Source organism: Chaetura pelagica, unplaced genomic scaffold (assembly GCF_000747805.2).
Source record: "Chaetura pelagica isolate M959 unplaced genomic scaffold, ChaPel_1.0 scaffold49, whole genome shotgun sequence".
NCBI classification, from domain to species: domain Eukaryota; kingdom Metazoa; phylum Chordata; class Aves; order Apodiformes; family Apodidae; genus Chaetura; species Chaetura pelagica.
In genome coordinates, this window is record NW_009970715.1 from 368,070 (window position 1) to 382,488 (window position 14,419).

The 14,419-nt window shown below is 55.3% G+C and overlaps 1 protein-coding gene across 1 annotated transcript in view; it reads right to left on the reverse strand.

Annotated features, from left to right (window-relative positions):
- SH2B2 (SH2B adaptor protein 2) overlaps positions 1 to 14,419 on the reverse strand; it is an 18,382-nt gene that overhangs the window by 451 nt on the left and 3,512 nt on the right. The window contains exons 2-7 of the mRNA XM_010006049.1: positions 13,427 to 13,528; positions 5,180 to 5,271; positions 2,334 to 2,428; positions 1,621 to 1,803; positions 1,313 to 1,506; positions 557 to 728 (exon numbers count right to left, since the gene is read on the reverse strand). Of these exons, the coding sequence (XP_010004351.1) occupies positions 557 to 728; positions 1,313 to 1,506; positions 1,621 to 1,803; positions 2,334 to 2,428; positions 5,180 to 5,271; positions 13,427 to 13,528 (838 nt within the window). The remainder of the gene's footprint in view (positions 1 to 556; positions 729 to 1,312; positions 1,507 to 1,620; positions 1,804 to 2,333; positions 2,429 to 5,179; positions 5,272 to 13,426; positions 13,529 to 14,419) is intronic.

Sequence of the window (14,419 nt, forward strand, 5' to 3'; positions counted from 1 at the left end):
TCTCCCAGCACAGCGGGTGCTCTGAGCCTCGTCGCCCCCCACCCAGGTCTCTGCTCCCCTCCTGCCTGAGCCTGGAGACTGACACCCCCACACCCAGGGGACCCCCTGCTGTGTGGTCCTCCCTGCCCACTTCCCAAGGAGGTAACAACCACCCTTCAGCATCTCCGGAGCTGCGGGCGCAGCTTCAGGGAAGGACTCACAGCATCACAGAATCCCAGGGGTTGGAAGGGACCTGGGAAGATCCCCCAGCCCAACCCCCCTGCCAGAGCAGGGGCACCCAGAGCACATCACACAGGAACGTGGCCAGGGGGGTTGGAATGTCTCCAGAGAAGGAGACTCCACAGCCTCTCTGGGCAGCCTGGCCCAGGGCTCTGGCACTCTCACAGCAAAGAAGTTCTTCCTGAGATTCACATGAAACCTTCTTGTGCTCCAGTTTGCACCCATTGCCCCTTGGCATGGGAAAACCCAGGGCCCATCCCTTTGGGATCCAACAGGAGATCCCAGCCCACCACACAAAGCTACCCACCCCCAGCAGTGCCCCAGCCCCGGCTCTCACCGGGCAGGGGGCTCTGGGCCACCACGAAGCTGCGGAGGGTGATGTCGGCGGCGCCGCCCGACTCCAGCGGGATGGGGTGGGTGTGGAAGTGGCGCAGCATGTCCAGGATGGTCTGGAACCAGAGGTGCTGCACGTGGCACTGCCCGCTCTCGTTCAGCGACAGGCGGAGGTGCTGCAGGGGCAGGGACAGCGGGTCAGGCTGGGGGATGTGAGGGTTAAGACTTGCCCTGGCCCTCAGCAGAAGGAGCCACTTCCATGGGACCAGGGAGGTTTGCTCCTAACAACACAGGGCTTCTATTCTCCCCTGCCTGGGCAGGAGGGGTCTCCAGGGTGTTCCCTGCAAAACCCCACTCACTGCAGCCCCAGAAGTTTGTCCCGTCCTGGTGATGATCACCCTGCAGAAGCAGCCAGAGAAAGGTGGCTGGGGGGGCTGCAGCTGCAATCCTGGTGACACAAACGGTGTGGGGAAGCCCCCCATGCCACCTGAACTACTTCTTGCAGGATCAGTGTCAAAATTGGGCAGTTATGTCTCAATTCCTCCACAGTGTGTGCCCTCTGGCACAAGAGGAACCCAGCAGAAACTACCCGTGGGTCGTAGGGCTCCTGGGGGACGAAGGCAGGTGGTCCCAATGGCTGCCCTGCTGGGGTGCAGCTCCTGCAGAGTTGCCACGTTTGGGGTAACCCCACAGCAACCACCGGCTCGCAGAGCCCCAGCAGGGTGGCACTAATCTTCAGGGAGGAGCAGGGGACACTCACCTTTGCTTTTCCCTGGAAGTTGAAGGTCAGCACGTACTCCCCCGGCCGCGTCTCGCTCTGCCGGATGACAAACAGCCCGTGGCTCCGGGCACCCCCAAAAAGCACCAGCTGAGCTGCCTTGATCCGTGAGAGAGTCCCATGGAACCAGGGGAAGTTGGAGAGGTTGATCTCTGCCTCTGCCTCGCTGTCCTCCCCTGGCCACGGGGACAGCAGGTTTTTAGGGAGCACCCAGACATCTCCCCACCCCTTCCTCCGTTCCATGCACCCCCAGAAGTGAGGTGCTGGGGACACAGCCTGCACCCCAGTACCTGTCAGATGCCCACCGGTGGTGGGGGAGGACTCCAGTGTCTGCAGGAAGCTTTCCAGTGGGATGTGGGTGAGGAGCTCCCCCAGGGAGTCCCTGCCCCTGCTGTGGGGCGTGGGGACAGCAGTGGCCGTGGTGGCGGCGTGAGCGCCGGGCAGAGGACATCTGTCTGGTGGCCTGGGCACATCTGGAAGGGAATTTGCAGAAGGATGGGCTCATGGCTTGGCATCACCAGACAAGGTTGGGGGTCGTCCTGCTCTGAAAGCACCCATGTTGGAGCACTCCTGCCTCTTGGAGATATCTCAGGGTTAGGTTATGGCCCTGGCACAGCTCGGCGAGCTCCCTTTCCACCTGTACTGGGTTTCCCTCCCCTGGCCCAACCAGGACAGGGGGCATGGATGCCCTTAATCAGGCACGGCAACAAGCTGGGGCTGTGCAGGAGGAAACTGTGAAGACCCAGAGACCCCAGTGCCTGCAGACAGGTGCTTGATTTTCTGCAGGAGTCAGGAGGTATGGGAGGAACATCAGGGCAGGGTGTGGACAAGCAGAAGGAAACAAAAGGCAACGGGCAGAGGAGGATCCATCCACATATACACCTGCTCCACGCTTCTTCACTTTATCTCTGGTGGGATTTCCTGCCCCTCCAAACCAGAGCTGGCACCTGGAGATGCCCACCCTCCCCAGCAGGTGTTTTTTTTCCCAGATAAACGTCCTCACCATCAGCCAGGAACTCGCAGCTGCAGGAGGACGCGGTGCCGGGCAGGCAGGCTCCCTGCGCGCAGGACGCCAGCTCGATGTCGTCCCCGCTGTCCCTGGGGGAAGAGCACAGAGCAAATGGTCACGTGCTGGTCACCACCCTGCAGAGACACGCTCCAAGTGTCACCTCTGCACGGGGACTCGACCCAACAAAATTCCAGCTGTGATTGGAGCACATCCCAAGGCTTCCTCCTGGAGGAACAGAAGCGCCTGCAGGGTCAGGAGGCAGAGCAGCTGGAGAACAATATGGCTTTTTAGGGGTGAGAAACCAGCACAGAGGGATGAAAGCCCCGAAAGCCCTCACCACCTGGGTCACACTGAGGTGCTTTATGCAGCCTTGTTGGTTTGGGTGGTGACCAACTTTGCTTTGCATATGCACACACACATGCTCCCACCACTAACTTCACAGAATCACAGAATGGCTTGGATTGGAAAGGACCTTAAAGATCATCCAGATCCAACCCCCTGCACGGGCAGGGACACCTCCCACCAGCCCAGGCTGCTCCAAGCCCCATCCAACCTGCCCTTCAACACTTCCAGGGATACAGTTTCCACAACTTCCCTAGGCAACCTGTTCCTGCGTCTCACCCCCCCCCACAGTGAAGAATTTCTTCCTAATCCTCCAATGTACATCTACCCTCTTTCAGTCTGAACTTCCACCCCAGGGAGGAAACTCTGCAACACAATTACCAGCTGACAGGACTCACACCCCAAAAAACCCCCAAGCCAGGAGGTCCAGAGCCAGACAAGGAATGGGGATGGAACAACAGGGGCCCCACAGCAGTGCAGCCCCCACGGGGACCATCCCTGCTGCGCGATCCCTGCCCGTGCACCTTGGCACCCTTACACAATCCCACTTGCTCCACAGCCTATTTTTATTTCATTTTTGCCTATTTTTAGTGCATTTGAGCCTATTTTTGGGCCCAGCTGCTGGCACAAGCCCGGCGCTGCCGGCGGCTTCTCTTGCTTCATGGCGGCCACGTGGGCAAAGGCTGCGTTCGTGGTAACAACTCACCAGGGAGCTGCTGAATTATTTATTGGCCAGTAAGTGAATCAGCCACTGGGAATCATTCAGCTGCAGCCCGTTAAAAACAAGAAGGGAGGAAGGAAAACCAAAACCAACAGCACTTTGCAGAAAAAAAAAAAGAAGCCGTCGCCGGGCGCGGATGTGGCGGCTCCAGCACGAAGCCCTTGGCAAAAGCATCAGGAGATGATTGAAAATTCATTCTTGGCACCCTGTGTGTGTGTGTGTGTCAGTGTATTAAACAGCTCATTAGTATTTGCTCTGGAGTTCATTATTATTTGCTTGACAGTCACGTCCGGAGGCTGACGCGGGGCTGCGCCGAGCAAACAGAAGAGGCTGGGAAGCTGCTGGTGACACCTGCAGAGGCTGGTCGAGGTGAGCATGGCCATGGCCCCAGCTGGGAAAGCAGCACCAAAACGTGAGGAAAAAAGGCTGCTTCCCAGCCTCGCCTCCCTCAGCAGCCCCTTCTTGGAATTATATCTGTTTTAAAAAGCAGCGTCCTCCCTGCGAGATGCCGTGACCAGCCCTGCAGCACCCAAACCACAGCTCTTTGGTACAAGGGGGCAAAGCAATCCAGAGCCAGCTGGAGCCTCTCCAAGCCCCTGTTGACACAAGGTTTGCTTGAGGTTTTTCACCTCTGCAAGCTTGTTATTCCAACATGGTGCCGAGAAGGGCAGCGCTGGGGTTTCCCTGGAGAGCCAGGGCTGATCCTGCCTGCCCAGCACCAGGGCTGGCTGAGCAAGGGCAGCAGTGCCAGGCACACAAACCTCCTGAGAGAGAGCAACCCAATGCATGGGTCAATGCAAAACAAAAAAAAGCAGATGAGAAGCTCTGGCAGAGCTGTGACTGCAGTGACAGCATTAATACCCCAGTGATTGAAACAGAAATCAATCCGGCCACTAGAATCTTAAACACAGCGTGGATGCTGGACTGGGAAAGGGCACAGAAAATAGCTCAAATGTAGGATAAAACTTCAGAGGGTGGGTGTTAGGAGCTTCCTGTGTTGAGGGCTGCATTCCCAGGTGACCTGTGAGCAAGTGGCCAGGCCCCTGCAAGGCTGCACTTCTGACTCACAGGCTGCTGACTGTGCCTCCAGGCTTTTGCTGATGCCAGTCAAGGACTTCCTGGGACAACCTGAGTAGCAAAAATTGCATCAGGGCTAACAACTCGAGCTGGGTAGCAAGTCTGTCCCCCCCTACATGCTACTTCCCCCCTGCTGAGCCTTACCCAGGGTCGATGCAGTCCTGGATATCTGCCACCCAGGAGTGCTTCTGCAGGGAGTCGATGGTCTCCAGGATGTATTCAGCCCCATTCTCCACCTGCAGGGAATGTGGGACAGCATCAGGCTGCAGCTGGGGTCCCAGCACCCCTGAGGGCAAAGCACACCCCCCCAGAGCCCTGCTATTAAGTAGTACAGGGGGAAAAAAAAGTGTTTCCCCTGTACCCCATCAAAGGGTGCACTCGGTGCTGTGGTCATTCTTGTTTGCCTGTTCAACGGACCACAGGGAGCAAACCCTGGGGATAAAACTTCAGAGGGTGGGTGTTAGGAGCTTCCTGTGTTGAGGGCTGCATTCCCAGGTGACCTGTGAGCAAGTGGCCAGGCCCCTGCAAGGCTGCACTTCTGACTCACAGGCTGCTGACTGTGCCTCCAGGCTTTTGCTGATGCCAGTCAAGGACTTCCTGGGACAACCTGAGTAGCAAAAATTGCATCAGGGCTAACAACTCGAGCTGGGTAGCAAGTCTGTCCCCCCCTACATGCTACTTCCCCCCTGCTGAGCCTTACCCAGGGTCGATGCAGTCCTGGATATCTGCCACCCAGGAGTGCTTCTGCAGGGAGTCGATGGTCTCCAGGATGTATTCAGCCCCATTCTCCACCTGCAGGGAATGTGGGACAGCATCAGGCTGCAGCTGGGGTCCCAGCACCCCTGAGGGCAAAGCACACCCCCCCAGAGCCCTGCTATTAAGTAGTACAGGGGGAAAAAAAAAGTGTTTCCCCTCATCCCAGCAAAAGGATGCTGAGGGTGACTCACAGAGATGCTTTGGCATGTCCAAGGGTGACCTCTGACCAAAGCTGGGCCCTGGAGGAAAAAACCCACCCTGCTGTTGTCAGCAAGTGCATCACAAGGTTTTTACAGCCTCTGTGGCAAACCCAAAATCCTGCCAGACCCCTAAACCCACTAGTTTAAAACCTCTCAACTTTTGTGTCTGCTCAGCCATGAGGCTTCCAGTTTGACTGCAGCAGGGTGGGAGAGAAACCTATTGCAACAGGGAAAAAAATGACAATAAATTCAGGATGCAAAAGAGCTTCTAAAATTGCAAACCCAAAGGAGCTCTGGGCCAGAGAGGATCCAGAAAGGCCCCAGATCAGCAGTGGGGCAAAGGGCTGAGGGACTCGGGAACCACCTCTTGTGATGCTGCCTGGTGCCTCTGGCAGGTTTCCCTGCATCTCTCCCAGAGCCCTTAGACACTGTTTCCGAGCTGGCAAGGCAGCCCTGACTCCAGGAGGGTATCACGTTGCCAGCTGAGACACCTCCTAGCAAATTAAATCAATCACAAACAACCAAATCCCTGTCCTGAAGAGCAGCAGGGAGCAGGGCCCAGCTGGGACCTAAGCTGCTCCCCTGGGGCTGAGCACGGGGCCATCCTGCCCCAGCAGAGGTTGAGGGGAGCAGCAGCAAAGATTTCCCACCCCCTCATTTGGTTTCAGCAGAGCAAAAGAGCCTCTCTGGCTCTTTCTGAGGGCAATGCACGAGGCTGATGTGGGAGCTGGGGCTGCTCTCACATGAACGTGGCAGCCAGGGGAGCACGTGCAGGGTCTGGGTGTTTTGCAAGTGCTTGTGCAATGGGAAAAAAACAAAGAAATAAAGAAATAAGAAATAAATCGTGCATTCCTAGATGTGTGATGGGCAGTGGGGACACCCTGCCTGCTCATTTTTAGGCCATTTGGCTGAAACTCTTCCAGCCTGGGCTCTCTTGAAGGCCTCTCCTCTCCTTCCATCCATGGTAACCTGAGGAGTTCTGTGGGAAGGTTGGGATTGGGTTCAACCTCAGCTCTGTGGACAGGAAGGCAGCAGGGAAACCACAGCACCCAACTCCCTTCCTTACCCCCCACAATCAGTCCCCTGACACCCAGGGGTGCTGCACCCCCCCTGCCAGCCCTGGGGAACGCAAAGGGGCGGCAGAAAGATGTCCCAGCAAGGAGGGCTGGGGCATAAAAATGAGCTCTAGGTGATAAAGGGTGTTGGAACAGGGGGAAAGCATCCTGTGCTGACAGCCAGGAGGGGAGGGCAGAAGCTGGCTGGGGTGGCAGGAGAGGAGAAGTGAGCAGATGGGCTGGGTGCTGCCTGGGGTCCCTTGAAGGATCGATTGCAATCAACGAACCCAGCAGGGCAAGCACCCTGGGCAGAGGGGGGTGGGGGTTCCTGCTCAGCCTCTGCAGCCCAGTGAGGTTTGGATCAGTCCCCAGGGTAATTAAAGAAATGGCTGAAACTGTCACAGGGCTGTTTGGGAGTGGAGAGAGCATGTCCAGCTCCAGAAGGTGGGAGGAGGACAAGCCCAGAGCCCTCCTCTGACAGCCAGAGAACACAGCCCTCCACAGGCACCCAGGAAGAACCCCAGAGCTGCAGCTCCCAGCAGGGATCTGCCACCACCTGATCCTGTCAAACCCACTGCTCCTGGGCCAGTCTCTTTTCAGTGGTGCCCTCTGAGAGGACAAGGGGCAACGGGCACAAAACAGAACACAGGAAGTTCCCCCTCAACGAGAGGAAGAACTTCTTTACTGTGAGGGTGATGGAGCCCTGGCACAAGCTTCCCAGAGAGGTTGTGGAGTCTCCTTCTCTGGAGACTTTCAAAACCCTTCAGGATGCATTTCTGTGTGACCTGCCCTGGGTGTTTCTGCTCTGGCAGAGGGTGTTGGACTTCATGATCCCCACAGGTCCCTTCCAACCCCTAACATTCTATGATTCTAAGTGACACTCCAGCAAGCAGGGAAGCAAGACACAGTTATGATGAGACTTGTAAGAGGATCTAGAAAACATGATCACAAGTAGCTAACAAGTTGTATTCCAAGAGCAGTTATTGATGGTTAAGAGGTTATCAATGGTCAGAGCTGAGGGATATGCTCAGAAGCTCCTACACATCACACTCTCCTCATGTGTTGCTCTTCAGTAATGACAAGGACAAAAGCAAAGGAAGGATGCCTGATCAATTCATGAATGACACCACATTGCAAGGGTGTTAGAGGATGAGGAGAGAATTCAAATGAACTTACTGAAGCTGAGAAATGCTGGGTGGAAGGAAGAGCTGAAACCAGCCCCAGCTCAAGGGCATGGGTGGGCTCTGGGCTCACACCAATGGCTGTGGGTGGTTGGGCTGGGGAACCACAACTCTGGAGAGGTTCTGCAAAAAGTGCTGAGGAGCTACACCAGCTCACAAGCTGTGCATGAGTCAACACTGTCCTCAGGGTACAAAAAAGTAACTGGATCAGCTTGGGCTGGGTGAAGAGGAAGAAGAAAGGAGAAGCAATCAAAGGAGAAGAAATCCTTTCCATGAGCTCCTGACCACGGCACCATGTATGGTTTGGGGCATCCTATCTCCAGAGCCTGCCAGGAAAGCAAGGAGGACCTTGGGCTGGTCAGCATGGAGAGAAGACACATGAGGTTGGTCTTTGAGGCACAGAAGATAATAACTGAATTAGCCTCTGTGTCCATGATGGACACTAACCACAGCAGAGGTTGAACAACAAGAAGCTCCTGGGGCAGGAGGATGCCCTGGAGGGGCAGGAGAAGGTGTGGGACCTTTACAAGGAGCTGGGTTTGGTGGAGACAGATTTGCTGCAGATCCATGTGTTACCTCCCAGCCAGACACATGCAACAGCTCTGATGGGGAGCACGAGTCCACCAGCATCTGCAGGGAGCCACAGTCTCATGAGCTGGAGAGAAGCACCAGCTCAATGACACGTCCATCATCACAGTGTCATGTCACATCCCAAGCAGGGACCCTGCAAAATTCACCCCCAATCTGCTGTGATGGCTGGGGCCTCTTGGCAGAGCTGGAGAGAGCATGCAGCTAAGTCATGGCATGTCTGGAGAGAGGAGGACTTGCACTCTCTGCTTCTGCCCACAGACTCATCATGTGTGGTGGCTGATCCTCAGGGCTTTGGTGGCCCCATACAGCCATTCCCATTGCCCCATGTCAAGGAAACAGCCACCACTTGCCACCAGCCTGGGGCAGTGGCAGCCACAAGACCCCAGCCAGCCCCACCAAAGAGTATTTCCCCTTGCAGGTTGCCTCTGGACACCAATTTAACCCACCTCCTGATGACACGAAGAAGCAAAACCCCATGGTGAAAGCCAGGCCAACAGCCTGATCCCAAAACACCCAGGCAGCAGGTGGGAGGTTGCATCAAAACAACCCAGAAAGGGGATGGCAGGGATCCCTGGGGAGCACCAACCCTGTTGACATCTCAGCTCTGAAAAACCAAGGCAACCAACGACCCCCTTGGGGACTGACAGCAACCCCAGGGTGGGGGCTGGAGGACCTGCCCTCACCTTCAGGACAAAGGTGTTGTCTTTGTCAGGCATCTCCAAGGGCATGGTGGTACGGACCTCAATGATGGCCGAGAGCGGGATGCTCACCTTGGGCTTGGAAGCCTGGGAGGAGAAGAGAAGAGAAGAATGATGAAATCAAGGGTTTTGTTTTTTTAAAAAAGCCACTCTGTTGAATCCCAGCTCTCCCAGAGGACAAGGCAGAGGGTTTCTGTGAGAGGCAAGATGACAGCTCAGCCTGGTTATTGCAAGGGGAGGTGGATTAAAAAAAACCCTCATTGATTTCCCTCATGTGCCTGGTAACTCCAAGCACTTTTAATTAAACTGAGAGGAGGCCTCGTGGAAGAGAGGGAGGTTAGAGCACTGAACTGCCACACCTCTTCCTTGCTCCAGCACAGGCTGATATTCCCACTCTGCCAGGACCAGGTATTTTTCTCTCCCCTATCAACCCTCTCCTGATGGGAGGTGCTCCCTGATGGTGCCTGTGCAGGAAACAGCCTGGGAAAGTCGTCCCGTTAATCCAGCCCAGGAGCAACATTTCATCTGAGGAGCTACAAGGCAGCAGCCTCAGCCATGCAGGGGATTTTAATTACATGAAAAGAGAGAAAAATTAATTTCCTCCAGGGCCCCCAGCACCTGCCTGAGCCTCCATGGAGGGGCAGGACCTGCTGCCTCCCACTCAAAGTCTCTGCTCAGCAACAAACTCCCCAGATATTTGTTTTAATTAGAAGAGATCCAACCCAAGGGAGCCTGTGGAGCTGCTCCCAGGGGCTGGGCCCCTCCAGGGCTCTGGGATTCAGAGCATTGTGGCTGTGGGAAGCAGAGATGGGATTTAGTCACCAAAACCTCTGCCCTGGTATCTTGGGTGCACGGGGTGGGATGAGGCTGGAGATGAGCACCAGGTCCCCAACAGTGAGTTCAGTTCCCTTTTTTTGGGGGGGAGAAAGAAATATAAATCCAAGACAGAACAGGAACTGCTTTTCTCCCCCCCCCCCCCCCCCCAGGGGTTTCTTTTTCCCCCACCCCCCCCTCCTCCTGCATCACAAGGTTTTTACAGCCTCTGTGGCAAACCCAAAATCCTGCCAGACCCCTAAACCCACTAGTTTAAAACCTCTCAACTTTTGTGTCTGCTCAGCCATGAGGCTTCCAGTTTGACTGCAGCAGGGTGGGAGAGAAACCTATTGCAACAGGGAAAAAAATGACAATAAATTCAGGATGCAAAAGAGCTTCTAAAATTGCAAACCCAAAGGAGCTCTGGGCCAGAGAGGATCCAGAAAGGCCCCAGATCAGCAGTGGGGCAAAGGGCTGAGGGACTCGGGAACCACCTCTTGTGATGCTGCCTGGTGCCTCTGGCAGGTTTCCCTGCATCTCTCCCAGAGCCCTTAGACACTGTTTCCGAGCTGGCAAGGCAGCCCTGACTCCAGGAGGGTATCACGTTGCCAGCTGAGACACCTCCTAGCAAATTAAATCAATCACAAACAACCAAATCCCTGTCCTGAAGAGCAGCAGGGAGCAGGGCCCAGCTGGGACCTAAGCTGCTCCCCTGGGGCTGAGCACGGGGCCATCCTGCCCCAGCAGAGGTTGAGGGGAGCAGCAGCAAAGATTTCCCACCCCCTCATTTGGTTTCAGCAGAGCAAAAGAGCCTCTCTGGCTCTTTCTGAGGGCAATGCACGAGGCTGATGTGGGAGCTGGGGCTGCTCTCACATGAACGTGGCAGCCAGGGGAGCACGTGCAGGGTCTGGGTGTTTTGCAAGTGCTTGTGCAATGGGAAAAAAACAAAGAAATAAAGAAATAAGAAATAAATCGTGCATTCCTAAATGTGTGATGGGCAGTGGGGACACCCTGCCTGCTCATTTTTAGGCCATTTGGCTGAAACTCTTCCAGCCTGGGCTCTCTTGAAGGCCTCTCCTCTCCTTCCATCCATGGTAACCTGAGGAGTTCTGTGGGAAGGTTGGGATTGGGCTCAACCTCAGCTCTGTGGACAGGAAGGCAGCAGGGAAACCACAGCACCCAACTCCCTTCCTTACCCCCCACAATCAGTCCCCTGACACCCAGGGGTGCTGCACCCCCCCTGCCAGCCCTGGGGAACGCAAAGGGGCGGCAGGAAGATGTCCCAGCAAGGAGGGCTGGGGCATAAAAATGAGCTCTAGGTGATAAAGGGTGTTGGAACAGGGGGAAAGCATCCTGTGCTGACAGCCAGGAGGGGAGGGCAGAAGCTGGCTGGGGTGGCAGGAGAGGAGAAGTGAGCAGATGGGCTGGGTGCTGCCTGGGGTCCCTTGAAGGATCGATTGCAATCAACGAACCCAGCAGGGCAAGCACCCTGGGCAGAGGGGGGTGGGGGTTCCTGCTCAGCCTCTGCAGCCCAGTGAGGTTTGGATCAGTCCCCAGGGTAATTAAAGAAATGGCTGAAACTGTCACAGGGCTGTTTGGGACTGGAGAGAGCACGTCCAGCTCCAGAAGGTGGGAGGAGGACAAGCCCAGAGCCCTCCTCTGACAGCCAGAGAACACAGCCCTCCACAGGCACCCAGGAAGAACCCCAGAGCTGCAGCTCCCAGCAGGGATCTGCCACCACCTGATCCTGTCAAACCCACTGCTCCTGGGCCAGTCTCTTTTCAGTGGTGCCCTCTGAGAGGACAAGGGGCAACGGGCACAAAACAGAACACAGGAAGTTCCCCCTCAACGAGAGGAAGAACTTCTTTACTGTGAGGGTGATGGAGCCCTGGGACAAGCTGCCCAGAGAGGTTGTGGAGTCTCCTTCTCTGGAGACTTTCAAAACCCTTCAGGATGCATTTCTGTGTGACCTGCCCTGGGTGTTTCTGCTCTGGCAGAAGGTGTTGGACTTCATGATCCCCACAGGTCCCTTCCAACCCCTAACATTCTATGATTCTAAGTGACACTCCAGCAAGCAGGGAAGCAAGACAGTTATGATGAGACTTGTAAGAGGATCTAGAAAACATGATCACAAGTAGCTAACAAGTTGTATTCCAAGAGCAGTTATTGATGGTTAAGAGGTTATCAATGGTCAGAGCTGAGGGATATGCTCAGAAGCTCCTACACATCACACTCTCCTCATGTGTTGCTCTTCAGTAATGACAAGGACAAAAGCAAAGGAAGGATGCCTGATCAATTCATGAATGACACCACATTGCAAGGGTGTTAGAGGATGAGGAGAGAATTCAAATGAACTTACTGAAGCTGAGAAATGCTGGGTGGAAGGAAGAGCTGAAACCAGCCCCAGCTCAAGGGCATGGGTGGGCTCTGGGCTCACACCAATGGCTGTGGGTGGTTGGGCTGGGGAACCACAACTCTGGAGAGGTTCTGCAAAAAGTGCTGAGGAGCTACACCAGCTCACAAGCTGTGCATGAGTCAACACTGTCCTCAGGGTACAAAAAAGTAACTGGATCAGCTTGGGCTGGGTGAAGAGGAAGAAGAAAGGAGAAGCAATCAAAGGAGAAGAAATCCTTTCCATGAGCTCCTGACCACGGCACCATGTATGGTTTGGGGCATCCTATCTCCAGAGCCTGCCAGGAAAGCAAGGAGGACTTTGGGCTGGTCAGCCTGGAGAGAAGACACATGAGGTTGGTCTTTGAGGCACAGAAGATAATAACTGAATTAGCCTCTGTGTCCATGATGGACACTAACCACAGCAGAGGTTGAACAACAAGAAGCTCCTGGGGCAGGAGGATGCCCTGGAGGGGCAGGAGAAGGTGTGGGACCTTTACAAGGAGCTGGGTTTGGTGGAGACAGATTTGCTGCAGATCCATGTGTTACCTCCCAGCCAGACACATGCAACAGCTCTGATGGGGAGCACGAGTCCACCAGCATCTGCAGGGAGCCACAGTCTCATGAGCTGGAGAGAAGCACCAGCTCAATGACACGTCCATCATCACAGTGTCATGTCACATCCCAAGCAGGGACCCTGCAAAATTCACCCCCAATCTGCTGTGATGGCTGGGGTCTCTTGGCAGAGCTGGAGGGAGCATGCAGCTAAGTCATGGCATGAGAGGGAAAGCTCTGCCTGGAGAGAGGAGGACTTGCACTCTCTGCTTCTGCCCACAGACTCATCATGTGTGGTGGCTGATCCTCAGGGCTTTGGTGGCCCCATACAGCCATTCCCATTGCCCCATGTCAAGGAAACAGCCACCACTTGCCACCAGCCTGGGGCAGTGGCAGCCACAAGACCACAGCCAGCCCCACCAAAGAGTATTTCCCCTTGCAGGTTGCCTCTGGACACCAATTTAACCCACCTCCTGATGACACGAAGAAGCAAAACCCCATGGTGAAAGCCAGGCCAACAGCCTGATCCCAAAACACCCAGGCAGCAGGTGGGAGGTTGCATCAAAACAACCCAGAAAGGGGATGGCAGGGATCCCTGGGGAGCACCAACCCTGTTGACATCTCAGCTCTGAAAAACCAAGGCAACCAACGACCCCCTTGGGGACTGACAGCAACCCCAGGGTGGGGGCTGGAGGACCTGCCCTCACCTTCAGGACAAAGGTGTTGTCTTTGTCAGGCATCTCCAAGGGCATGGTGGTACGGACCTCAATGATGGCCGAGAGCGGGATGCTCACCTTGGGCTTGGAAGCCTGGGAGGAGAAGAGAAGAGAAGAATGATGAAATCAAGGGTTTTGTTTTTTTAAAAAAGCCACTCTGTTGAATCCCAGCTCTCCCAGAGGACAAGGCAGAGGGTTTCTGTGAGAGGCAAGATGACAGCTCAGCCTGGTTATTGCAAGGGGAGGTGGATTAAAAAAAACCCTCATTGATTTCCCTCATGTGCCTGGTAACTCCAAGCACTTTTAATTAAACTGAGAGGAGGCCTCGTGGAAGAGAGGGAGGTTAGAGCACTGAACTGCCACACCTCTTCCTTGCTCCAGCACAGGCTGATATTCCCACTCTGCCAGGACCAGGTATTTTTCTCTCCCCTATCAACCCTCTCCTGATGGGAGGTGCTCCCTGATGGTGCCTGTGCAGGAAACAGCCTGGGAAAGTCGTCCCGTTAATCCAGCCCAGGAGCAACATTTCATCTGAGGAGCTACAAGGCAGCAGCCTCAGCCATGCAGGGGATTTTAATTACATGAAAAGAGAGAAAAATTAATTTCCTCCAGGGCCCCCAGCACCTGCCTGAGCCTCCATGGAGGGGCAGGACCTGCTGCCTCCCACTCAAAGTCTCTGCTCAGCAACAAACTCCCCAGATATTTGTTTTAATTAGAAGAGATCCAACCCAAGGGAGCCTGTGGAGCTGCTCCCAGGGGCTGGGCCCCTCCAGGGCTCTGGGATTCAGAGCATTGTGGCTGTGGGAAGCAGAGATGGGATTTAGTCACCAAAACCTCTGCCCTGGTATCTTGGGTGCACGGGGTGGGATGAGGCTGGAGATGAGCACCAGGTCCCCAACAGTGAGTTCAGTTCCCTTTTTTTGGGGGGGAGAAAGAAATATAAATCCAAGACAGAACAGGAACTGCTTTTCTCCCCCCCCCCCC